Below are 27,696 nucleotides of genomic sequence, written 5' to 3'. Positions count from 1 at the left end.
AAGTTACATTGGTATAAATTCAAATTAGAGTGTAGTAAGTTTAGGATGTTAAATGCAATCCCCAAGGTAACCACAAAGAGCTACAGAACATACACAAGAAGAAATGAGAAAGGAATTTCAACATTTCACTACAAAAAATCAACTAAACACAAACGAAGACAGTAATGCAGGAAATAAGGGATAAAAAAGCTACAAGCCACAGCAAAGAAATAGCAAAACACAGAATTCACTCCTTACCAGTAATTCTTTTAAATATAAATGGATTAAACCCTCCAATCAAAAGACAGAATTGGCAGAACTGGATAAGAACACATGATCCAACCATATGCTGACTATAGAAGACTCACTTTCTGATCCAAAGACACAAACAGATTGAAAGTGAAAGGATGAAAAAAGATATTCCATGCAAATAGTAACCAAAGGAGAACAGGGATTGTCGTACTAATATCAGACAAAATAGACTTTAAATCAAAAAATGTTACAAGAGATGTCTTGTGAAGTCCTACTTCTTGTAAAGAAGGACATTATATATCAACAAAAGGTGCAATACAGCAAGAAGACAGAACAATTACAAACATTTATGCACCTAATAACATACTGCAAAACATATGAAGCAAAAACTGACAGAACTGAAAGGAGAAATAAACAGCTCTACCATTACTGTTGCAGACTTAAATACCCATTATCTCAATAATGGATAGAGTAACCAGACAGAAGATAAGCAAATAGAGGATTTAACACAATAAATCAACCTGATCTAACAGGCATATATAGAACATTCTACCCAACAACAACAGCATACACATTCTTCTCAAGTGCACATGGGACATTTTCCAGAACAGACCATATGTTAGGCTATAAATCAAGTCTCAATAGATTTTAAGTGATAGGTACCATATAAAGTATCTTCTCTGACCACAGCAGGATGAAGTTAGAAATCAAAAACAGAAGTAAAAATGGAAAATTATCAGATTTGTGGAAATTAAACAACACACACTTAACCAATGGATTAAAGAAGAAATTACAAGGGGAATTAGAACATACTTAGAGATGAAGGAAAACAAAAATACAACATACCAAAGCTTACAGGAAACAGCAAAAGCAGTGTTAAGGGGGAAATTTATAGCTATAAAGACTTACATTAAAAAACAGACCTAAAAAAGAAGAAGAAACCAAACCCAAAGCTAACAGAAAGGAAGAAATAATCAAGATTAGAGCAGAGATAAATGAAACAGAGAACATAAAAACATTAGAGAAAAATCTTTAACACCAAAAGTTGTTCTTTGAAAAAAAACCAACAAAGTTGACAAACCTTTAACTAAATGGACTAAGAAAAAAAGGACTCAAATTACTAAAATGAGAATTTAAAGTGGTGACATTACTATTGATTCTACAGAAATAAAAAGGATAAGAGAGTTCTTTGAACAACTGTATACCAACAAACTGGACAACTCAGATGAAACAGACAAATTCCTAGAAACACAAAATCAACACAGACTGAATCATGAAGAAAGACAAAAATCTGAATAGACCTATAACGAGTAAGAAGATTGAATACTTAATCAAAAGTTTCCTGTACAAAGAAAATCCCTGGATCTGATGGCTTCATGGGTGAATTCTACCAAACATTTAAAGAAGAACTAAAACTACAGACCAATATCCCTTATGAACCTTGATGCAAAAATTCTCAAGACAATAGCAAAATGAATTCAATAACATGACAGAAGGATTATGCACACCATGCATGACCAAGTGAGATTTATTCCTGGAATACAAGAACAGTTCAACATATGAAAACTGACCAGTGCAATATACCACATTAACATAATGAAGGGGATAAAAACCCACATGATCATCTCAACTGACAGAGAAAAAGTATTTGACAAAAGTCAACACATTTCATGATAAAAACACTCAACAAATTAGGAATAGAAGGAAACTACTTCAACATAACAAAAGCCATGTATGAAAATCCCATAGTGAACATCATATTCAGTGGTGAAAGACTGAAAGCTTTTCCTCTAAGATCAGGAACAAAGCAAAGATGTCCACTTTCACCACTTCTATTCAACACAGTACTGGAAGTCCTAGCCAGAGCAATCAGGCAAGAAAGAGAAACAAAAGGCATCCAAACTAAAAAGGGAGAAGTAAATTTATCTGTTCACAGATATAATCTCATACATAAAAATCCCTAAAGATTACACACAGAAAAACTGTTAGAATAAATGAATTCAGCAAAGTAGTAGGATACAAAGTCAACGTGCAAAATTCAGTCACATTTCTATATACAAACAATGAACAATCTGAAAAGGAAATACAAAAACAATTCCATTTTTCACTGAGATCAAAAAGAATAAACTACTTAGGAATAAATTAATTACAGATGAAAAACTTGTACAATGAAAACTAAAAAACATTGCTGAAGAAATTAAAGAAGACATAAATAAATAGAAATGCATCTCATGTTCATGGACTGCAAGAAAATATTGTTAAGATGTCAAAGCAATCTACAGATTCAATGTAATCCATATAAAAAATCTCAATGACAGAGAAGGAAAAGACCTATAATAACGAACCCAAAACAATTTAGAAAATGGGAATAGGAACATACATATCGATAATTACCTTAAATGTAAATGGACTAAATGCTCCCACCAAAAGACACAGATTAGCTGAATGGATACAAAAGCAAGACCCTTATATATGCTGTCTACAAGAGACCCACTTCAGACCTAGAGACACATACAGACTGAAAGTAAGGGGATGGAAAAAGATATTCCATGCAAATGGAAACCAAAAGAAAGCTGGAGTAGCAATTCTCATATCAGACAAAATAGACTTTAAAATAAGGACTATTAAAAGAGACACAGAAGGACACTACATAATGATCAAGGGATCGATCCAAGAAGAAGATATAACAATTGTAAATATTTATGCACCCAACACAGGAGCACCTCAATACATAAGGCAAATACTAACAGCCATAAAAGGGGAAATCGACAGTAACACATTCATAGTAGGGGACTTAAACACCCCACTTTCACCCATGAACAGATCATCCAAAATGAAAATAAATAAGGAAACACAAGCTTCAAATGATACATTAAACAAGATGGACTTAATTGATATTTATAGGACACTCCATCCAAAAACAACAGAATACACATTTTTCTCAAGTGCTCATGGAACATTCTCCAGGATAGATCATATCTTGGGTCACAAATCAAGCCTTGGTAAATTTAAGAAAATTGAAATTGTATCAAGTATCTTTTCTGACCACAATGCCATGAGACTAGATATCAATTACAGGAAAAGATCTGTAAAAAATACAAACACATGGAGGCTAAACAATACACTGCTTAATAATGAAGTGATCACTGAAGAAATCAAAGAGGAAATCAAAAAATACCTAGAAACAAATGACAATGGAGACACAACGACCCAAAACCTATGGGATGCAGCAAAAGCAGTTCTAAGGGGGAAGTTTATAGCAATACAAGCCCACCTTAAGAAGCAGGAAACATCTCGAATAAACAACCTAACCTTGCACCTCAAGCAATTAGAGAAAGAAGAACAAAAAAACCCCAAAGCTAGCAGAAGAAAAGAAATCATAAAAATCAGATCAGAAATAAATGAAAAAGAAATGAAGGAAACAGTAGCAAAGGTCAATAAAACTAAAAGCTGGTTCTTTGAGAAGATAAACAAAATAGAAAAACCACTAGCCAGACTCATCAAGAATAAAAGGGAGAAGACTCAAATCAATAGAATTAGAAATGAAAAAGGAGAGGTAACAACTGACACTGCAGAAATAAGAAAGATCATGAGAGATTACTACAAGCAACTCTATGCCAATAAAATGGACAATCTGGAAGAAATGGACAAATTCTTAGAAATGCACAACCTGCCAAGACTGAACCAGGAAGAAATAGAAAATATGAACAGACCAATCACAAGCACTGAAATTGAAACTGTGATTAAAAATCTTCCAACAAACAAAAGCCCAGGACCAGATGGCTTCACAGGCGAATTCTATCAAACATTTAGAGAAGAGCTAACACGTATCCTTCTCAAACTCTTCCAAAATATAGCAGAGGGAGGAACACTCCCAAATCCCTTCTACAAGGCCACCATCACCTTGATACCAAAATCAGACAAGGATGTCACAAAGAAAGAAAACTACAGGCCAATATCACTGATGAACATAGATGCAAAAATCCTCAACAAAATACTAGCAAACAGAATCCAACAGCACATTAAAAGGATCATACACCATGATCAAGTGGGGTTTATTCCAGGAATGCAAGGATTCTTCAGTATACGCAAATCATCTCAATAGATGCAGAGAAAGCTTTTGACAAAATTCAACACCCATTTATGATAAAAACCCTGCAGAAAGTAGGCATAGAGGGAACTTTCCTCAACATAATAAAGGCCATATATGACAAGCCCACAGCAAACATCATCCTCAATGGTGAAAAACTGAAAGCATTTCCACTAAGATCAGGAACAAGACAAGGTTGCCCACTCTCACCACTCTTATTCAACATAGTTTTGGAAGTTTTAGCCACAGCAATCAGAGAAGAAAAGGAAATAAAAGGAATCCAAATCGGAAAAGAAGAAGTAAAGCTGTCACTGTTTGCAGATGACATGATCCTATACATAGAGAATCCTAAAGATGCTACCAGAAAACTACTAGAGCTAATCAATGAATTTGGTAAAGTGGCAGGATACAAAATTAATGCACAGAAATCTCTGGCATCCCTATATACTAATAATGAAAAATCTGAAAGTGAAATCAAGAAAACACTCCCATTTACCACTGCAACAAAAAGAATAAAATATCTAGGAATAAACCTACCTAAGGAGACAAAAGACCTGTATGCAGAAAATTGTAAGACACTGATGAAAGAAATTAAAGATGATACAAATAGATGGAGAGATATACCATGTTCTTGGATTGGAAGAATCAACATTGTGAAAATGACTCTACTACCCAAAGTAATCTACAGATTCAACGCAATCCCTATCAAACTACCACTGGCATTTTTCACAGAACTAGAACAAAAAATTTTGCAATTTGTATGGAAACACAAAAGACCCCGAATAGCCAAAGCAATCTTGAGAACGAAAAAAGGAACTGGAGGAATTAGGCTCCCTGACTTCAGACTATACTACAAAGCTACAGTTATCAAGACGGTATGGTACTGGCACAAAAACAGAAAGATAGATCAATGGAACAGGATAGAAAGCCCAGAGATAAACCCACGCACATATGGACACCTTATCTTTGATAAAGGTGGCAGGAATGTACAGTGGTGAAAGGACAGCCTCTTCAATAAGTGGTGCTGGGAAAACTGGACAGGTACATGTAAAAGTATGAGATTAGATCACTCCCTAACACCATACACAAAAATAAGCTCAAAATGGATTAAAGACCTAAATGTAAGGCCAGAGACTATCAAACTCTTAGAGGAAAACATAGGCAGAACACTCTATGACATAAATCACAGGAAGATCCTTTCTGACCCACCTCCTAGAGTAATGGAAATAAAAACAAAAATAAACAACTGGGACCTAATGAAACTTCAAAGCTTTTGCACAGCAAACGAAACCATAAACAAGACCAAAAGACAACCCTCAGAATGGGAGGAAATATTTGCAAATGAAGCAACCGACAAAGGATCAATCTCCAAAATTTACAAGCAGCTCATGCAGCTTAATAACAAAAAAACAAACAACCCAATCCAAAAATGGGCAGAAGACCTAAATAGACATTTCTCCAAAGAAGATATACAGACTGCCAACAAACACATGAAAGAATGCTCAACATCATTAATCATTAGAGAAATGCAAATCCAAACTACAATGAGATATCATCTCACACCAGTCAGAATGGCCATCATCAAAAAATCTAGAAACAATAAATGCTGGAGAGGGTGTGGAGAAAAGGGAACACTCTTGCACTGCTGGTGGGAATGTGAATTGGTTCAGCCACTATGGAGAACAGTATGGAGGTTCCTTAAGCAACTAAAAATAGAACTACCATACGACCCAGCAATCCCACTACTGGGCATATACCCTGAGAAAACCATACTTCAAAAAGAGTCATGTACCAAAATGTTCATTGCAGCTCTATTTACAATAGCCAGGACATGGAAGCAACCTAAGTGCCCATCATCGGATGAATGGATAAAGAAGATGTGGCACATATATACAATGGAATATTACTCAGCCATAAAAAGAAACGAAATTGAGCTATTTGTAATGAGGTGGATAGACCTAGAGTCTGTCATACAGAGTGAAGTAAGTCAGAAAGAAAAAGACAAATACCGTATGCTAACACATATATATGGAATTTAAGAAAAAAAAAATGTCATGAAGAACCTAGGGGTAAGGCAGGAATAAAGACGCAGACCTCCTAGAGAACGGACTTGAGGTTATGGGGAGGGGGAAGGGTGAGCTGTGACAGGGCGAGAGAGAGTCATGGACATATACACACTAACAAACGTAGTAAGGTAGATAGCTAGTGGGAAGCAGCCGCATGGCACAGGGATATTGGCTCGGTGCTTTGTGACAGCCTGGAGGGGTGGGATAGGGAGGGTGGGAGGGAGGGAGATGCAAGAGGGAAGACATATGGGAACATATGTTTATGTATGACTGATTCACTTTGTTATAAAGCAGAAACTAACACACCACTGTAAAGCAATTATACCCCAATAAAGATGTTAAAAAAAAATCTCAATGACATTTTTTGCAAAAATAGAAAATCCCATCCTAAAATTCATATGGAAGCTCATGGGACTGTGAATAGCCAAAACTATCCTGAAAAAGAACAGCAAAGCTGGAAGACTCACACTTCCTGATTTCAAAACTTACTACAGAGCTAACTACAGTCAGACAGTGTACTGGCATAAAGACCAATGGAACAGAATAGAGAACCCAGCAATACATACATAGATAGTCAAAATGATTTTTAACAAGGTGTCAACACCATTCAATGGGGAAAAGACAGTCTTTCAAGAAATGGTAATAGGAAAATTGGATATCCACACACAAAAGAAACTGGACCCTTATATAACACCATATACAAAAATTCACTCAAAATGGGTCAGACTTACATGTAAGACCTAAAACTTTAAAACTCTTAGAAGAAAACAGAGGGCAAGAGCTTCATGACATTGAATTCCATAATGATTTCTGGGATACTATACCAAAGGCATACACAACAAAAGAAGAAAAAAAAAAAAGACACTAACAACACAGTAAAAAAGAAAACAAAAGAATAGGAGAAAATATTTGCAAATCATATATCTGGTAAGGAGTTAATACCCAGAAATATAGAGAATTCCTAAAACTCAGCAGCAACAAAAACCCAATCAAGAAATGGGCAAAGCTATCAAAAAAAAAGAAAATAACAAATGTTGGTGAGGATAGAGAAAATGGAACCCTTATGACTGTTAGTGGAAATGTAAAATGGTACAGCTGCTGCGAAAAAGAGTATGATGGTTCCTCAAAAAATGAAACATAGAATTACCATAGGATCTAGCAATTCCACTTGAGTATATACCAAAATAATTGAAAGCAGGGTCTTGAAAATATCTGTACACTCATGCTCACAGCAACATTATTCACAATAGCTAAAACATGGCAGCAACCCAAGTGTTCATTAACAGATGAATGGATAAGCAAAATGTGGTATGTATTATATATACAATAGCCTTAAAAATAGCCTTATACATACATTCAGCCTTAAAAATGAAGAAAATTCTAACATATGCTACAATATGGATGAACCCTGAAGACATTATGCTAAGTGACAGCCACAAAAAGACAAACATTGTATGATTCCACTTATACGAGGTACTTAGAATAGTTAAAACTCAAGACACAAGAGGTAGAATGTTGGTTGCCACGGGCTGGTGAAGGGTTGAAATGGGTGGAGAGGTCTTGTTGAATAAGTATAGAGTATCTGCTTTACAAAAATGAAAAGAGTTACGGAGATGGATGGTGTTGATAATTGCACAACATTATGAATGTATTTAAATACCACTGAACTGCACACTTAAGGATGATTGGGACAGTGAATTTTATGTGTATTTTACCACAATAAAAATAAAGTTTTTGAAATTTACTTTAACAGGAACCAAAAAAGAAGTGACAAAAGGAGAGAGAGAGAGAGAGAGAGAGAGAGAGAGAGAGAGAGAAGCTAAAGAGTTATTAAAAAAAAAAAAAGTTTACTGGCTTAGTATCTGGCACATAGAGGGCATTCAATAAATTCAGTTAATACTAAGTACCTCCTATATATGCCAGGCATTGCATGAGGCTCTTCTATGAATATGATTTATGAAATGAATAAGTCACCAAAATCACACAACCACTGAGATTTTCAAGTTAGGTAAGCTATTCAAGTGGAAGAAGCAAAGATGGAAGGTTTCTTTTGTATCAAAAGACACAAATGAAGATTTCACAAAAAGGACTAGGGATCTTGAGAACTTAGAAAAACCAAGTATGTGAAATAATTTAGGATAATGACTGAAGGAAGCCACTCAGGATAGAAAAGAGAGCTTTTTAGCATCAACTCTAAAAACTAGACAATGTACAGAAAAGAAGTCAACTTGGAGATAAAGGCATCAAGAAATTAAAATGAAGAGAGAAAGAACTTGGATATTAAACACAGAATGTAAACTTGAGAAAACTGTAGGCTCTGCAATCAGAGTAAACGAGATGGCTACAAGGGTAAAAAGTAAAGGAAGAAAGTAAGATGAAAAAATACAAAGCACAAATTTTGAGTTCAGAGTAAAACATAAATGAGACTACCGTTATGTATACTCTTCATATACACTCTGAACTTTAATTTTTTTTAACATTCTTAGAAGATATGTAAAGATATGTTGATTTTCATTGCAAGTCTATACAAATTTAAATTGGTAACACCTCATAACTATGTTCTTCTTAAAATTAAAATGTACATATCTTTAAGACATTTAATTCTTGTTTGGTAACTTGAAAGGTTAAAGTTCACAAAGGAAAGTCAATTATAAACAATAAAATAATCATGTAAATGAGAGAAAAACATACAGTCTCTTTTATCTCAATTTTTCTAAGATATATCTTAAATAAATTACTTGATTTCATTCATTTCTTAGAAATAAAAAGATATAAATGGATCACTACTATCATTAACAACATATCAAGCTGCCCCAGACAGTTACTGAATTTCATATGAATGAGAAAAAGAGAAAATCAAGAAGATAATTAAATCCATACCTGTTCCAATGTGTTGGGAAGGTTTTGTTGGATGCATGGCACCATGACAGACATTCTGCTGAACATTACTCTGTGAGTGGATAAGGCCAGTTTGTGTAAAGAACTGATTAAGAGAAGAACAGAGATCAGCAAATTGAACCTGATCTAAAGACCAGTTCTTGAGATCTGCCTGTCTCATACTCTCCATCAAACCTATGAGGAAAGCATTAGAAATACAGTTAGCATGGTTCTGCAAACACTGCAAAGAAAACAGCACTTCTTTTTTCCAGCCCTCAAAATTTCCACCGGTAATCTTCTGCCCATGCAATGAAGAATGACATTTTAAAAATTATTCAAAATCTGATTCTTTTAAATGTGGCCAAATTTTCTTCAGAATTCTTGTCTGTGAACCTCCACTACATCACCTGGCTGAAAGGCTTCATTACGAATTTTGCAAAGTGTTGTTTTTAAGCATACTACCAACTGCAAAAGAAACACTATATAAGGAGATACTTATTTCCACTAAAAAGAGACTTAAAATCTATTCAAAAACACATGATATGTGTATTTGGTTATAAGTCAGAAGGAACCAATACTCACCTTGGAACTGTGAAAGGTCTACATCTGACCAATTAACACTGCTGGCGATTCGACAGCTTTCTTTTAGCATATCAAGTGTTGCATACCAATCATTTGAAACACCTATAAAAATAATATTGGCAATCTTATAAATCTTGGATAGCAAAAGTTTGAGCTGGCCTTACTCCTGACATTGGCCGATCCCAATTCAGTTTTACAAATGCATTCAAAGCCAATATATCATGCATTGGGGCAATCTGCTCTGTGAGACAGGCAGGAAAGGTATTATTTCCCTGCATTTTACAAACAAAAGAAATTGAACCTAGAGAGGAGGCATGACTTAGCAAGGCCACTATGATGAATCCAAGACTTGAAGCCAGCTGTACTCTGCACCATTCCAAGAGGCCCCATTCAACTTGTAGTCTATGTCTGTGGTACCCTCTGGAGTTCTGCAGTGCAGAGACTGCCTGGTCTGTGAGCAATGTCAGTTAAGCATCTCACCAGAAACCATCAAGACCTATCTTAAGAGCAACAGACATTTTTTTTTCTTTTAAAATCAGGGTATGAATCTATCATTCTAAACGAAATACTTGGCAGGAATATGCAAAGAAAGAAAAAGTGGGAACATTCACTGAATACGTAAATGCAAGGTACTAGACTGGGCATTTCATATTTTGTATCCTCAATATGATCCGCATAACAACACTGTATACCAGTGTTGTTCTACAGCTAACAAAATAATAAGACCAGAAGAGTTAATGCACCAAAGGTCATAAAAAGCCATAATGAGGATTCGAATACAGGTCTTTCAGACATAAATCTATACTCTTTCTTCTATATCACACTAAATCACAATAGATTGCAGACAGACTGTGCATTCCACTCTTCTTTCAAACGCTCACAAAAACACTTGTTTTCCAGAAGGACAAAAGAGTTAAAACCAAAACCTGCAGGGGTTGCTGAGTTTGCCTATGTTACCACATAAATTGTAATCAAGACAATATCCAGGGGCTTCCCTGGTGGCACAGTGGTTGAGAGTCCGCCTGCCGATGCAGGGGACGCGGGTTCATGCCCCAGTCCGGGAGGATCCCACATGCCGCGGAGCGGCTGGGCCTGTGAGCCATGGCCGCTGAGCCTGCGCGTCTGGAGCCTGTGCTCCGCAATGGGAGAGGCCACAACAGTGAGAGGCATGCGTACAGAAAAAAAAAAGGTGAATCTATAGACTGAAGGACTTAACAACTCTAGGACTATGGCAAGGAAACACAAAAGAAGATGGATAAGAAAAGTACTGGTAGAAAATATATATAAGCCCCAGATAACAGATCCAAATTCACAGTTAGCCAAACACACGTCAGAAGACAAAAACTTACCAGAATTACAGGATACCTGTTGTGGGGGAGGGGGTGCCTGATGTGTTAACGTCTGGTGCTGATGGTTCGGATGGTGCTGTACGTGCTGGTGTGGAGAGGGATGCTGGGGGTGAGGGGACTGGAGCTGGCTGTGTTGCTGCGGGTGTGGTGCTGGGTGCTGGGGACGCTGTGGATGCTGTGGTAAACCATGCGGTCGATGGGACGGATGTGGAGACGGCTGTGTGTGCATCTGGGGGTGGGACAGTGAGACCTGTGCAACCGAATTACTGCCTGTGGTGTTGAGGCCACTGCCATGATTGTTGGTCAGGCTGCTTTGGTTGCTGTGTGGGTGAGAGCTCACTGTACTGCCGGGAGAGTGCTGATAGGAACAAGAAGTGTGGGACTGCTGGGAAGATTCAGAAGGGATGTTCATCAAACCTGAAAAGAGACAAAGCAAGATCACTGATGGTCAGATTTCAGTTATACCTTATGACAAACATTTGCAAAATTATTTACAGAGCAAAGGTATATGCTGTCAGGAAGCGATTTTGGTTCAGTTTAACAAGTACTGATAGAGTATCCACCATACCCTGGGGCTCTGGGGCTACCAAGAAAAAACATCATTCTCTGCCCTCAAGTAGCTCGTGGTCCAGTGGAAGAGACAGACACTTGAGGAGATTACGTCCAACACTGTAAATACTAAGGCAAAAGTATACAGAGGGTATACAGGAACTCTGCTTCTTCCCCGTTTTACCTAGGAAGGGGCTCTGAATACAGAGAAGCCTTCCTTGAAAAGGCAATATCTGGGTTGAGTCTTGAAAGATGAGTAAAATGTTAAGGGAGAAGTGGGAGAGGTGTTGGGTCACATTGAGGATGGTTCTCTATAGGTCTGAAGACCTTTGACAAAAGAGGAGGGTAGAAATAAAGCCCAGTTATTTCTGATCTCTTTCTCTGACTACTCCAAAAACTTTAAGTCCAAGATGGCTAGAATCCTTAAGAATAAGCAAAACAAAACAGCCATCTCCACTGCTCTTTTTCATTACTCTTATGGAACATTCTTGAGACAGACACAGTTTAGGGATTAAGATTACATATTTCTTAACACCAGAAAAGAGGAACTAAAATCTCTGCACTATAATTTACACATTTGGTAACTCTGGAGAATTATTAACCGCTCCAAGCCACAATTACCTCAATTATAAATGGGTATGATAATAGTACCTGCTTCGTAGAGTTGTTGTGAGGATTACATGCCATGGTACAAGCGCAGGCTGTAGCCTTAGCTCAGTAAATATTAGCCACTATGATGATAATGATGATTAGGCCAGAAGTGCTTAATGTTAAAAATAATGTATGTTTGGTTTACAGGTAGACACTCACTTTAACAAACCTTATTGCAACATGTGGTTCTATATAACTACACTATTTTCATATCCCATAAGATAACATATAATGTTTTGCTGAACCAAACACAAAAAAGTTTTACTTGAATGAAATGAAAATAAAGCCCCATACCATACTGTCAGTCAATAAAAGAATCAAAAATTTTAAACAAAAATAAAAGTATTCTCATACTTGTTATTAGGAGTAAAATCATATCAGAGTACATTATAAGATAATCTGAAAACATAATAAATTAAGGTTTTATAGGTAGAAGTGTTAATAAGAATGCTTGCCTTAACCCTGGGAAAAATGTCATTTACAGGGAATCTATAGGGTTACTACAATAAGATGAAAGAAAGCAGTTATTTCATTATCTATTTCCAATAAAGTCCTAACATTTTAAGAGGGCACCCAGATATAATCTCTACCAACATTTTTTTTTTTTTTCGGTACGCGGGCCTCTCACTGTTGTGGCCTCTCCCGTTGCGGAGCACAGGCTCCGGACGCGCAGGCTCAGCGGCCATGGCTCACGGGCCCAGCCGCTCCGCAGCATGTGGGATCTTCCCGGACCAGGGCACGAACCCGCATTCCCTGCACCGGCAGGCGGACTCTCAACCACTGCGCCACCAGGGAAGCCCTCTACCAACATTTTTAATCCCAAATTGTTTTTAAAATAAAACAAAACATCTTTTAGAAGCCCAGTATGTAAAACTAATAAATGTAAAGTTGTTTTCTGGGAAGCCATGAAAAGGAACCTGTTAGGTCTCCCTCTTCATCTGCACCCTTCTCTCTGAAACCTCCAGAAAACCCAACAGCTCCAAAGAGAACAATTTGGAAAGCACTGATCTAGTCTAATCTTCTTCACTGTACAATGGGAATGCTTAGGTCTAAAGAGGTGAAGTTAACTCAGTTGACTTGATGGTAGAACCTGGACTAGAACACAGAATTCCTATCAATATTCTTTTCTTTTTTTTATTAGTGTAATGAAATAGCATTATGGGTTTCAGAAATTGTCGCCATTGTTATTTCAAAGCCAGTATTTTTCTACTATGATCAGCAAAGCTGGATCTGCTTAGCAAAGTCTTAGTTGTTTTTTTTTGTACTTTTATAGAAAATTTAATATAAAATTTGAGAAAATACACGACACTTTAACCAGAAAACCAACTTCCTAAACAAACTACTGATATTCATCAATATATATAACACTTACATATAACATTAACTTTCATAATATCTGACAATGATGTGTATTAAAATGTAAACTCGGGGCTTCCCTGGTGGCGCAGTGGTTGAGAGTCCGCCTGCCGATGCAGGGGACACGGGTTCATGCCCCGGTCCGGGAAGATCCCACATGCTGCAGAGCAGCTGGGCCCATGAGCCATGGCCGCTGAGCCCGCACGTCCGGAGCCTGTGCTCCGCAACGGGAGAGGCCACAACAGTGAGAGGCCCGCATACCACAAAAAAAAAAAAAAAAAAAGTAAACTCTTTAAAGGCAGGGATTTTTTGTCTATTTTGTCTACTGCCGTGAGGTAAACCCTCTGAGTTGGGGTGTAAGTAGTCAATCTGCCAAACAAAGCAATGCTTCATTGTTTGAGTTCCCAACAATTTCTGGCTAGTGTTCGTTCTATGGTGGAACAACGAGACACCTTGATCCTATTAAATGACTCTGATTAAAATTAAACCAGCAGCTAATAGGACAGTAATACATAATAGCAACAATCTAGCATTTGGTTGAGATAATAGTACATCTCAACCAGTATCACTTTTAGTGTTAAATCTGACTTAAGTATGTTGTACAAAATAATGACCACTAACTAATGTGTTCACTTATAAGTGCCGTACATGAAACTGCAAATTTGGTGCTACCATATTCCAAAAGTTATCTCTTTGCTAACAGCAGTCAGAACAGAAAAGCAAGGCACATCTATTCTTGTGGTGCAACATTTACCACTCAAACACTTCACATGCTAGACATCATTAATCATGGCAGTCTTTCCCACATGGCATAAATGCAGTGTCAGAATCCTTTAACACAATGCTTCAGGACACCACTAGTAATCAAACGAAGTAGGCATGCATGAAGAGATAGATTTATCTGCCATTCTTGTGCTATGATAAAAATATATACAGACTATAGTAAAGGCACAAAGAACCTTCAGTCCTTATCATGATGGTAATGTTCTAAGATTAAGGAACTATAACAGCTGCGATGTGAAAATAATTCTTTAAAAAATTTCAATAAAAAATTACAAAAGAGGTATTAAAAAACTCACCTTGTTGACTAAGTGACTGCTCAAAAACTGACTTATAAAGGCTCCGAAATGAGGCACTGAGATCTTCAAAATTATATTCTGAGAAAAGTAGTTGTTTGTCTCGGTCTGAAAGGTTGTACTGTGGCTGCTGTTGAGGAGTTAATGACTGAGAGACTGGTTCTGGATGATTTGTCACCTAACATTGAAGAAAAAAACTACTAATTTAGTAGCTCTATATCAGAATTGGTTTATTACATATGATATAAAACTGAAAATATCAGAACAGTTATTAGAATTCAAAGGAATTAACTTCCCTGTCTTTGGCTTTCCTATCGTCTGTTAAGTTGGGTATACATAAAAGGACAGACCAAAAGTTGTTAACTTAGGTCTTGAAGAATCTCAGAAATCTAATCCAACCTCCACAATTCACAGTAGGGGGGAAAATTCAAAGTTAAAGGACCTTCCCAAGGTCATAATAAGTGATAAGCTAAGCCTGGAACCCTTCCAGTTTCTGTGGAGTCTTCATCTTGATTTCCACAGAAGCAATTTCATCTCAAACTCACTATACTCTGAAACTACTAACATTTCTCATTCATTTATTCAATTAATCTTTAAGTATTTAAACTCAAATACTGTGAGTCAGGTTGTATGGCACTGCCCAAAGCAGCAAGGAACTTCAACACACCTAACTCTTCACTGTAGGTAAATTTTTCTTTTTTAAATGAAACTTAAGTAAGAAATGATGGGTAAAAGACAAAGGAGATTCTGAGAAAAACAGAATAGATCAGGGCCTCGAGCTACGCAAGGAAAAAGAGCACCATGAACACCTAAAAAATAAGAATTATCTCTGAAGACAGCACAACTAGAAATAAAATAAAACATGATCAGCAATATATCTTAAAGATCATATCAAGCAGTAACAAACTACCATTGGTTTAGTGTTTTGAAAAAATTAAGATATGAACACTGGCTATCGATTTATGCAGCCTTTCAAAATGATGCTCACAAGGAGTCTACAATGACATGGAAAAATATGAGTTTTGTGTAGGGAAATGGCTCCACCACTGGCACATGACTTCATCATTACTGAGTACTTTAATTCACCACCTGATCAGCTAAATATGTAATTTTTTTCAGGAAGGGTGCATGAAAACAAGGGTAGGATGCTTTCTAAACTCTGTGTATCAAAGAATTAATGTCTTTTTCTTGACTTCACAACTGAATGAAAATTTGGTGGGCCTAATATTTATAATTCCAAATCTATTCCCTTGACACTCTGTATAAAGTGCTCCATCATTTTCTGGCATTTAGTATTATGGAAGAGAGGTATGATTTGTGTTTCTCTGAATGTACCTTATTTCTTCTGCTAGAGTATCTATGATTACTTCTGAAATTTAAAAATTTGTCATGATGTGTCTAGATATAGTTTTTTTCCCATTAACTTTTCTTAGAACTCAGTAACCCTTTTGTTCTCTATTTCTTCTGAAAACTGCTTCTGTACCAACTATTTGGGGACACCTATAATTCGCAATTCTCCATATCTATCGTATTCTTTTACATAATTGGTATTCCTTTATCTGTTTCTTCTGCATTCTCGAAAAATATTTAAAATTTTTTCCCCCAGAGCACTGTTAACAGTTTTGCGTTGTCTTCTTTCTCCTACATTCAAGGTGAGTTTTAAAACTGCTCTCTGAATTTCTGTTTTCCTCGTGTTATTTTCTTATTTCAGGTCCCCCATCCCCCTTATATCTTTTCTCTGTGTAAAGTTTTTACCTATTATTCATCTTGGAACAGGGAGAGATGTGATGAGATCAAATTTATACCATGAACAGTGTGGTGTATGGCTCTCTCGGGCTCTGTTCTGTCTACCCAGGAGGACAGGTGCAAGATGATTTGAAAAGAAGTATCAGATAAGGGAAGGGTCAGCACAGGAGCAAAAATACTCACACAGGTCCCTTTATAGCATAGCTTTGTTTTCCAGACCCAAACTGAAAATACAAGACTGGTTAACAACTGAGTACCAGGTCATCCTAAGCTTTGGGGTTTGTAGAATCCCCTTCTTAGATCTGCTTCTGGAAAACTAGGTGATATACATATCCTCTAAGCTCTTTTACCAAGGACTGTAAAATATCATTAAACACAGCTTTAGAAGACTAAAGTAAAAATTCTTTTCCTATTCCAATTGTGTTTCACTTGGACAGAGAACAGATGAAGTAGACCAAAATATATAACATAGTACAACAATATATTTGTATCTAACTTGCTAAAATATAATAGAAATCTGCTCTACTTATCTAAGCTAATGATCAATTTGATCAGTGAGAAATATACATCTTCACTTTTTATTTGTATTTCAATTACGTTTGGTTCCATTTTAAGCTCTAAATGAGTACTCAACAAAGGAGTTAACTTCACCAAGGCTTACCGGTGTGTAACTATGCACACTTCCAACACTGTTCAAATTAACAGATGCCAAACTCTGATCTGAGAGACTGTTGTTAAGGCTACTGCGTGGGCTATCACTACCATCCTGATCAGTGTTGTACAATGTTACCTACAAGGAAAAGAACAGCAATATTTGAATAAGTAGTTCCTACTCTAAAAAGTACTTTTTAAGCAACTCTAGAAGAATACAACTAACCTGGTAGATGGAAGGAAAACAAAATGTTATTGGTCTTTCCTTTGGTGTTTACCTACCCCAAATCCATGCTCTACATCGCTCACTCCATGTTCACCATGAAATATTGATAATTTACTTTCAAACTAAAGGCTATATCCCATCCAGAGGTATATAAATTCAATTTTCTAAAAGGTATAATTAGTTCGACATTTAATAAGAGGGGATTAGATTTTTACTGTTAAATATTTCTATAATGCATAAACTTATTTTTACTCAAGCTTTAAGCAAAATCAGTTTTCTTCTTTAAAAATCTTAGGCATCAAAAAAAAAGAACACAAAAAATAGAATTTAGGCATCATATTGTTTATAATATTGAAAACTGTAAACTGTCCAACACAATTGCAGAATCATAAATATGTGATCTGATTTTTAAAATAATAATAATATGCTAACATATGCATTAGACATGAAAGAACTATGTATCAAACTGTTAACAATGGTTAACTGGCAGGGGGCTGGGTATTCCTGAAGACTTCTGTCACTGATAGTGTATATTTTTACAATGCTTGAGTATGTTTATAATGTGCATTATCATTTTTAATTAGAAACAACAAAAAAGATATTTTTAAAACAGAAAACTAGTCTAAATATCCTTTAAAGTTCCATTCAGATGCTACTACCAATTTTCCTTTCTATGCTCCTACTTTCATGGGAAAAATTAATACTTTTGATTTTATGGTGTAACTAATTTTTATCAAATTTTTATCCACTACTAGACTGTTAGCAACTTGAGTTCCCCAATAAATAATCATAAGCAGCATAATGTTTTCTACTCAGTATACACATAAAAAATACTTGCTGAATTTAATGACCAATTGAGCTATTACCACCCTTCTGTCTGTGCTGAAAATGGGGTCATGCTCAATGCTCATTTGCCAAAAGAGGCCAAAACCTGGAAAACTAGGCATATATGCCTCAATACTTAAGGCAAAACCAAACTGTCTCACATTCACATCAGCTAGGAACAATTATGTGTCTAGGAACTAATAAGGGAAAAGAGTATAAGGAAATTGAGAGAAAATAAAACTATGGCAAAGATTTTTCTGGTCAATTATTTCCAGTGTAAATTTCATTTTTTAAAAAACTCAACCTTATGGGCTCTTAAGCAATACAATATCAGCAAATTACAAGCATCCCATGGTCATTCTGTTGGCTGCTCATTCTCTCCTGTGCATGCTTAGTTACCTATCAGTCAAGTCAGAAATACTTCCCACCATCTTAGACAAATCCTCATAGCAAGGAGGATAAGATTTTTATTAAAATGTAACATATTATGGAGAGGAAAATACACGAGTTGTTATAGTTTATTAATTATAAAATGGGCATACTCATGGAATCATGTAATCAATAGCAACTCTCAAACTTTGATCTTAGAACCCTTTTACAGCCTTAAATATTAAGGAGTCAAGAAGCTTTTGTTTGATATATTTATCAATAACTGGCATATTAGAAATTTAAAAAATTTTAAATACTAACTTAAAAATAACTATTACAAACTCAACTATATGTTAACAAAAAAAAATTTTCTCTCAATAAGTAAACTTAGAAGGGTGCCACTGTTTTACATTTTCGTAAATTTCAAAGCCTGCCCTAACAGGAAACAGCTAGATTCTCATATCTGCTTCTGCATTCCATCTGTTGCAATATGTTGTTTAGGTGGAAGTATAGAAAGAAAACCCAGCATCATATATACATATATATGTGTGTGTGTGTTTGGAAAAGGGAAGCATATTTTAATAGACTTTTCAGATAATTGTGCATAGTCTTTTTTGATACTACACAAAAACATGACAAGTGACAATTTTTTAAAGATTAGTTGCAATGTAAAATCTGAAAGCATATGAATAAAATTTTCACACTCTTTTACATTATAATCCACTTTCCACCTCGGACTCTGAATGGATCATTTACCCACGCATGATTTTATAACATTATGCATTGGTCATTTGGAAAATATCATTCACTAAGTTATGCACATCTTCCAAATACTGACATATTTCATTACACAACATCAAAACATCACACTTGTTAACATTACCAATAATCTCATTGGAAAAGTGTGTAAAGACTGTGAAGCTACCAAACTCACTGTGGTGGATGTAAGTTTTCCGAACCTGTATGTTTTGCTTAAAAGCTCAAATTTTACCATTGGCAAGAGATTCTGTCAATTGTTTTCCTTTAAGTGAGAGGCTTACTTTATTCATTTTCAAGAAAATATCTGCCAAATACCCAAATCTGAATAATAGTGTCAGTTGTTCTTTCAAGTAAAATCAATGCTCCATGAACAAAGTGGCTAGTTCAACACAAATGCTCTTCCTTGAAGCAACCACTGTACCTCGGTATACACAGTTTAAGCGTTTTATGTGTACTTCCCATTTCACCATACAGATTCTTAAAAACGCTTACTCAAAGGTCACAATTTAATAAAATTATTTTTCCTGCATCACCAAGGATATTCTTAACTAGTATTTGTTTTTTTTAATCTGAAGGGTGTGTGGTTGTGAAGAACACAATGACTACTAGTACAGTCAGGTGTCACTGCCTTGACTTGTGCTAATGTTTACATTATTGCTTTTGCTGCATCTGTGAAAACACAAAAATAAAGGAAAAGGCAAATAGCATTTTAGTATTATCATGGAATCCCCAAAATGGTATTGGTTACTCAAGTGTCCACAGATCACAGAACCACTGATACAGAACATACCTGCACACCAGAAGGCCCACTCATGAACTCTCCCAATCATCATTCACCAGCCAGTCATTATCCATCCGCATATCTCCTGTTACAGGTAACCACCATACAGACTTCTACCATTAATGACTGGTTTCATACAACGTATATATATCCTTCTCTGTCCTTTTGCAGTAAATTTAGCTAAAGGATTATGTAAAGCTTTGTTGTGTGTTGCGTTAGCATCGGCTCTTAATCTTTTATTACTTCCTTCATTCCACTTTTTAAAACATATTTTATTCTTTTTCATCCATCTGAGAACTTTATCCTTTATATTAAGGTCTCAAATCCATCTGAAATTGATTTTTTTTAACATCTTTACTGGGGTATGAAACTGATTTCTGTGCAAGAAAAAATCTCACTTTTCTATTGATTCAGCACCATTTGTTGAAAGACATCACTGAACTCTGTTCCATAATTCTATGTGTCTATTCTTATGCCAATATTACACTTTCAATTATTGTAGGTTTACTCGATATTTGGAAGTATAAATCCTCTTTTATCTTTTTCTTCAACATTTTCTTCAACTACTGTTTACCATTTGGAGTCTCATTTATCTTTCAAAATCAGCTGGTCATTTCCTACTATCTTCCTTCCCCTAAAAAAAGCACTGTGGAATTTTGATTGGGATATTATATCTGTAGATAAACTCAGGAAAAACTGACTTCTTTACAATAATCTTCTCTATGAAAATTATATACCTAGTTATTTATACACCCTTTGTTCTCTCTCAGTAATTTTTTATAGTTTTCTGTGCAGAGTTCATCTTTCATTTAATCCTAGCTACCTCAGAGATATTGCGAGTTTGGTTCCAGACCACTGCAATAAAGCAAGTATTGAAATAAAGCAAGTCACATGAATTTTCTGGTTTCCCAGTGCATATAAAAATTACGTTTACAATGTACTGTAGTCTATTAAGGTGCAATAGCATTATGTCTACAGAAACAATGTATATACCTTAATTTAAAAATACTTTATTGGTTAAGAATGCTAACCATCAGCTGACAACACAGGGTTGCCACAAACCTTCAATTTGTAAAAAGCCCAATATCTGGGGAGCACAATACAGCGAAGCACAATAAAATGAAGTGCCTCTGTATTTGATGTTTTTGAATGCTAATGTAAGTATTACCTTTTAAATTGTATTTTCTAACTGTCCATGACTAATACACAGAAAAATAACTGACTTCTAAAATCCAACACTGATCTAATATTGACACCTTGGTAAATTCACTTATTAATTCCAAGAGTTTGTCTGTAGATTCTTTTGAATTTTCCATATGAATAATGATGTCTTCTGTGAACGATGGCTTTACTTTTGCCTTCCCAAATTTTAAACATTTTCTCTTTTCATAACTTTCATTTCTCCTCTCCTTGCCCCAACACTACTGTCATATATTTTACTTCTATGTGTTATAAACCCACAATGCATTTTTGTAATTTTTGCTTTACAGTTATCTTTTAAAGAGATTTAAATTTTTTAAAAAAAAGCTTTATATTTACCCACATAGTTACCATTTCTGGTGTACTTAATTGCTCTGTATAGATCCTGATTTACATCAGGAACTTCAATTACACATATTACAGGTTGCCTGAAGCTGTCCCCACAGCTCACTAATTTACTTTCTTCTTTCTTTTTTTTTTTTTTCGGTACGCGGGCCTCTCACTGCTGTGGCCTCTCCCATTGCGGAGCACAGGCTCCGGACGCGCAGGCTCAGCAGCCATGGCTCACGGGCCCAGGCGCTCCGCTGCATGTGGGATCTTCCCAGACCGGGGCACAAACCCGTGTCCCCTGCATCGGCAGGCAGACCCTCAACCATTGTGCCACCAGGGAAGCCCTTTCTTGCCTACTTTTGGATTAACCAAGGATTTATTATTTTTCCTTACTTGGTAATATTCTTTTTATTCTTGTAGTAACCTAGAGCAGTGGTTCATAAGGTAAGGAACTTGGACCAGTACGTGAACAGTATCTGAGAACGTGTCAGAAACGCAATTTTTCAGACCCCAACTTAGACCTAGAGAATCAGAAACTCTCAGGGTAGGGCCCAGTAATCTGGGTTTTAACAAGCCCTCCTAGTTATTCTGATATATGCTGAAGTGTTAAGAATCACTGCCCTAGATTTTACCACATGCCCTTGACTTAGTACTTTTACCACTTCCCATACAATGCAAAGACATTAACTGCAATATATTTGCTAATGCTTTACTCTAGTATTGTCACGTACTTTAACCTCTACAAGTATTTTAGACTCCAAAGCATTGTGTTCTATAACAGCACTGCTATTGTTTTAATCACTCGATACATATTTTTATTTACTGACATGCATACTCTTTTGGTGTTCTTCATTCTTTTCTGCACAGGATAATTTTCCTTCTATCTGAAAAATTAACCTCCTTTAATTTTTTAATACTGTTATTCTCTCACATTTTGTTTCTGTAAAAGCCTATTTACTTAACCTTCATTTTTCATAGAAATTCTAATTTTAGAATTCTGGATTGGCAGTTATTTCCTTTCAGCACTACAAAAATTTCATTCTGGTGGTATCTGACTTTTATCATTTCTATTCAGAATTCAGAATGTGTTCCTTTGAAGTTGCCTATTATTTTCCTCTGATTTTAAGATAAAAAAAAATCCTTGTTTTTTAGCAGTTTGACTTTTATTTGCCTGATAAGGTTTTCTTTTAATTAGTCCTTCTTGGGGTTCTCAGAACTTCTTGAATCTGTATTGTGTTATCTTTCATCAGTCTTAGAAAATTCAAATATTGCTTCTTCTCTATTCCCTTTTGCTTCTCTTCTGGAACACTAATGACAAGTTTGTTAGATCTTTTCCCTGTATCCCATTTACCTCTTAAGCTTCTCTGAATTTTCCATTCTTTTGTTTTTCAACCTGCATATTTTCTATTGACCTATCTTCCAGTTCACTGATTCTCTCCTCTGCTGTGTCTAATCTGCTGTTAAATCCATCTATTTAATTCTTAATTTCAGTTATTATATTTTTCAGTTCTCTTGATTCTTCCATACAGATTCCAATTCTGATAAATTTTCTATAATTCATCTATTTTCTTCAACATATTAGTCATAGTTATTTAAAAATCAATATCTAGATCACTTGTGGATATGTTTATACTATCTTTCAATCTTGGCATTTAATTATTTGGTCTTGTTTCTTGGAATGTCTGAAAATTCTGACTGAAAGTGAGACCTTACTTATGAAAACTTGCAAAAGCTCGGGATATGTTATCTTCCAGAAAGGATTTAGTTTTCTTTTGGCAAGTGGAATATTAGCATACCACCCTAATAACAGTTAGCGACTGGTGTTATTTTGATTTGCTCTTACGTATAGAACATAATCTTTCTTAAGTATCAATTTGTAAAACTGGGGTGTTTACCATGGCTCCCTCTTTAAAGAACTACAACTTTTGTCCCCCCCCACCTCTGTGAGACTGCTGAATTCTGGCTAGTGAAAAATCCACATGATTTGCCTGTGTCTGAGTTGAAGCACACACAGGTTAGGGATTAGCAAATGCCTTAACTGGATATCGCTTGCAAAAAGTTGAGGTAACTTCTGAGATTCCTCAGGATCTTGGTCCTTAAGCCCTGGCTCTTTGGTAGCCTCATACTCTCATTTTTACATCCCTAGCTCAGTGACTGCTCTAAGTTGTAGCTTTCTGTGCAGCCTCTATGCCATGCACTGAGAAGTGGGAAATGTCCCCAGGGAAAACATGTAGGGCTTATCTCAATGTGCCTCCCTTTTTGCTGAGATCTTTGCTTCTTAAGTCCTGCTTGTCTTTTTCTCCAATGCCTTTCTTTTTTATTGGTGGGCAGGGTGGTAATTTTATATAGATAGGGAGAAGGGTTAATCCGATACTAGCTATTCTATCATATCTGAAAGCAGAAGTCCCCAAACTCCAGTTTCTTTATTTAGTTACAAAGTCCCAGCATTACTACTTTCTAATTGTTTCCTAATAGCCACAACTGTCTATGTTTAGGCCTCAGTATCTCCTGCTTGGACTATCGCAAAGAGCAGTACTGGATACCTCTGATTCCAACCCATCTATTTCACTGGAAATTCTCAAGTCTAGCTGGGTATCATTAGGGATGATTTTTAAAAGTACAGATTCCTGGGCCCTACCCACAAGGATAAAGTAACTGATTTGGTAGGACTGCAATGGAATCTGGGAATTACTACCACCACCAAACACACGTACACACTAACAACCCCACCCCTCCCTCAAGTGATTCTGATGGAATCAGTCCATGTATTGCTATTTGGGAAAAATTATCACTTTACACCTCAGTTGCCAGTTTCCTATCTAAACTGGAATTCTGATTAGTAACTCTGATTATAATCTGTCTTCTATCTGCTTATTCAATACCTTTTATCAATACAAAGATACTACGTATATTAGTGCAACTGAGTATGTATACATGTTTGTGTTTTATGTGTGTGCACAAGAAAGTAGAAGAGTGAGATTTAAAACAAAAAAAAAGAGCAACTGAAAGCAAGGGAGATGGGGAGAGGGTAAAAGCAAGACTGACAGACCGTATGAGTACAAGAGTGAGAAATATTACGGCTTCAAGGTGCTCATGATGGTCTAGTAAGGGAGGAAATAGATGCACAGAACTGAGATATTTTATGAACCTCCCAGAGCCTTTTTAGGGTTTTGAGATATGAGATTAAGAAATTACCTTGTAAAGAAGAGATATTTGTACCCTACTAGGTATCTAATGAGTTAGCACAAAGTTCTGACCCTTGCTTCAATAACAAAAACAAAACAAATACTGCAGCAGACTACCACATACTACACTTCTGGGTATGTACCTAGACTTGAATATCATGAAAGAGGTTGACCACCGTTCTAATGGACTCTGAGTTTGTCTGAATTATTTACTTTACTGGATTCTGTTGACGCCCTGGTTATTTGTCAATCTCTTTTTAAATCACATATTTAGAGGGGTAATCAATGATTTTGAAACAAATTGATTCAATAAAATGCTGGACTCAAAAATTCAATGGGATTGGTAGTGTCAAGAATTTAGATTTAATATAGAGCTTCCCAATAAGCATCTTCCAATTTTTCTAGAGAATTATTTATTTACCTCTAACTTGTGTAAAGCTAAAAGCATTGTGGATTCAGCTTTCAAACTGCCATGTATGGTTTGGTCAAATTTATATCATCTTTAAATTCAACCATACAGAAATCTACTGTTACTATAAAAGCAAATTAAATGTATTACTCAATGACATTTCAAAAGTGTTCAAAAAATAGAATTACTTTGTTAGTCACAGTGTTGATTGCCAGAGTTGGAGAGGCACTTCCCGAAATAATACACTCCATTCCCAAAGAATCTGAATCTATGCTATATGGAGTTGAGGCCTAAAATACAAGAACAAAATAAATAATTATTAGCTCATAAAACCACCAACTTTAACACAATTTTAAGTTATTTCATCAAATTCTCCAACATCCAGTTTTGTGCTTTGTTTCTGAAAATAAACTTAAAATTATTACTGAATTCTCTTCTACTATATTTTATTATGCTACTAACCTGATAATCACCAAGTCCATTGGTATGGCTACTCCTTACCAACTCTTTTAACTGGCTGTGGGATAGGTTTGCAAAAATTAGAGATAAACTTCTGTGGTGGAGACGACTAATAATCGGGTAACACTCATTCTCCTCTCTTCTCCCTTTTAGCAATAGATCCCTGTAGTTATCAATGCATCTCTAGCCAGCTAAAGACCACCTTTTCCAGACTCATTTGCAGCTAGCTGTAGCCATGTGATTAAGGTGCAACAAATGGGATGTGAGGAAGAGTGATGTGTGCAACTTCTGGGTCATGTCTTTGAAAGGAACTTGCTTGCCCTCCATCCTCTTTCCCTCTTATTGCAGGCCTGTGACACAGATGTGCTGGTGGTGATCCTGCATAACCAGAAAGCTGAGGGTAATACCCTGGGGAACACCATAAAGATAAGATTAGAAGGAAACATCTGAATGACCTTGTGGAACAGAGCTGGTTATCCATCTGATTCACCTCTCAGCTTGGACTTTTACCTAAGAGAGAAATAAATCTCTCTGGTTTAAGCCTTTCAGATGTAGTTTTCTCTTCCTTTGTCTGTTAATGCAACTGAACAATATCCTAAATAACACAATTTCATATACATTGTTTACAAAGCTAACATGGGTGTCAAAAATCAATATAGGTTTTCTACATTTAGAATTCTGGATATAGATTGTGACAACTCCTTTCTCTCTCTCAAAAGAAACAGTAATTTCACTGAAAAACATTTCTAAGGTTGATTTATTTATCACTTAATCCCTTGGCATGAATTTCTTTCATCAGATAATCCAAGAGGGTAGGGAACAGACATCTTGAAAAAAGGAAAAGACAAGGGTCACCCCAAGAAGGTAGAATCTAGTACTTACGTGCTGGGTACACACTGAGAGTTAGGTGAACATGGAAAAGCACTTCAGAAATACAAATGGAAGAACTACAAAGACAGCTCTGTCTATGCCCCAACTTTGGTGTCTGCCAATTTAGCTACAATTTATGCCCCAACTTTGGTGCCAGCTAATTTAGCTAAATTAACACAGAAGATTACTTTAGAAAGCTGCAAATCTCATGTTCCTCTAACTCAACTCAGTCATCTCGCTCCAGACTACTGGTTCACTATCTAATTCTCACTCCTCCCCACTGGTAACAAGAAGCAAGCCTGTGTTGTGTGATTTCATGCAAATTACTCAACCTTTATACTCTTTTCCTCATGTATAAGAGGATTATGCCACTTCCTTTAGAGGTCTGTAAAGAGCATTAATGAAATAATTCATGTAAAGCACTTAGCATAGTACATGAAATGCACAGCAAGTGCTGGCTTCTATGATGACTACTAACATGTATATACTACTGATGCTGAGAACCTACTGATAGAGAAGAATATTCAATGGTGATTAATGAAAAAGGAGACAGCTTTGGTATGCGGCACTGCATTCCCACAAGACCAGATTCACAGCTTTAGCTAGAAAATCTTTTAATTAGATATTCTTCATGGACACTAAAAATCTGGTACAATCAAGAGAATAAAAGACATTCACAGAAAGACAGACAAGATGAAAAGGCAGAGGGTTATGTACCAGACGAAGAAACAAGATAAAACCACAGAAAAAAAACTAAATGAAGTGGAGATAGGCAACCTTCCAGAAAAAGAATTCAGAATAATGATAGTGAAGATGATCCAGGACCTCGGAAAAAGAATGGAGGCAAAGATCGAGAAGAAGCAAGACATGTTTAACAAAAACCTAGAAGAATTAAAGAACAAAAAAACAGAGATGAACAATACAATAAATGAAATGATAACTACACTAGAAGGAATCAATAGCAGAATAACTGAGGCAGAAGAACGGATAAGTGACCTGGAAGACAGAATGGTGGAATTCACTGCTGCGGAACAGAGTAAAGAAAAAAGAATGAAAAGA

The 27,696-nt window shown here is 36.0% G+C and overlaps 1 protein-coding gene across 6 annotated transcripts in view; it reads right to left on the bottom strand.

The window, feature by feature from the left end:
* FOXJ3 (forkhead box J3) overlaps positions 1–27,696 on the bottom strand; it is a 130,815-nt gene that overhangs the window by 9,741 nt on the left and 93,378 nt on the right. For 3 of the 6 annotated variants that reach the window (XM_030867415.2, XM_030867400.2, XM_060306967.2), the window contains exons 6-11: positions 25,497–25,598; positions 17,235–17,363; positions 14,831–15,005; positions 11,196–11,612; positions 9,847–9,948; positions 9,268–9,459 (exon numbers count right to left, since the gene is read on the bottom strand). In XM_030867415.2, the coding sequence (XP_030723275.1) occupies positions 9,268–9,459; positions 9,847–9,948; positions 11,196–11,612; positions 14,831–15,005; positions 17,235–17,363; positions 25,497–25,598 (1,117 nt within the window). The remainder of the gene's footprint in view (positions 1–9,267; positions 9,460–9,846; positions 9,949–11,195; positions 11,613–14,830; positions 15,006–17,234; positions 17,364–25,496; positions 25,599–27,696) is intronic. The other 3 variants (XM_030867430.2, XM_030867423.2, XM_030867436.2) reach the window with 3 other exon arrangements.

The sequence above is a fragment of the Globicephala melas genome, chromosome 1 (genome assembly GCF_963455315.2).
Source record: "Globicephala melas chromosome 1, mGloMel1.2, whole genome shotgun sequence".
Lineage (NCBI taxonomy): Eukaryota > Metazoa > Chordata > Mammalia > Artiodactyla > Delphinidae > Globicephala > Globicephala melas.
This window is presented reverse-complemented; position numbering and strand designations above follow the sequence as displayed.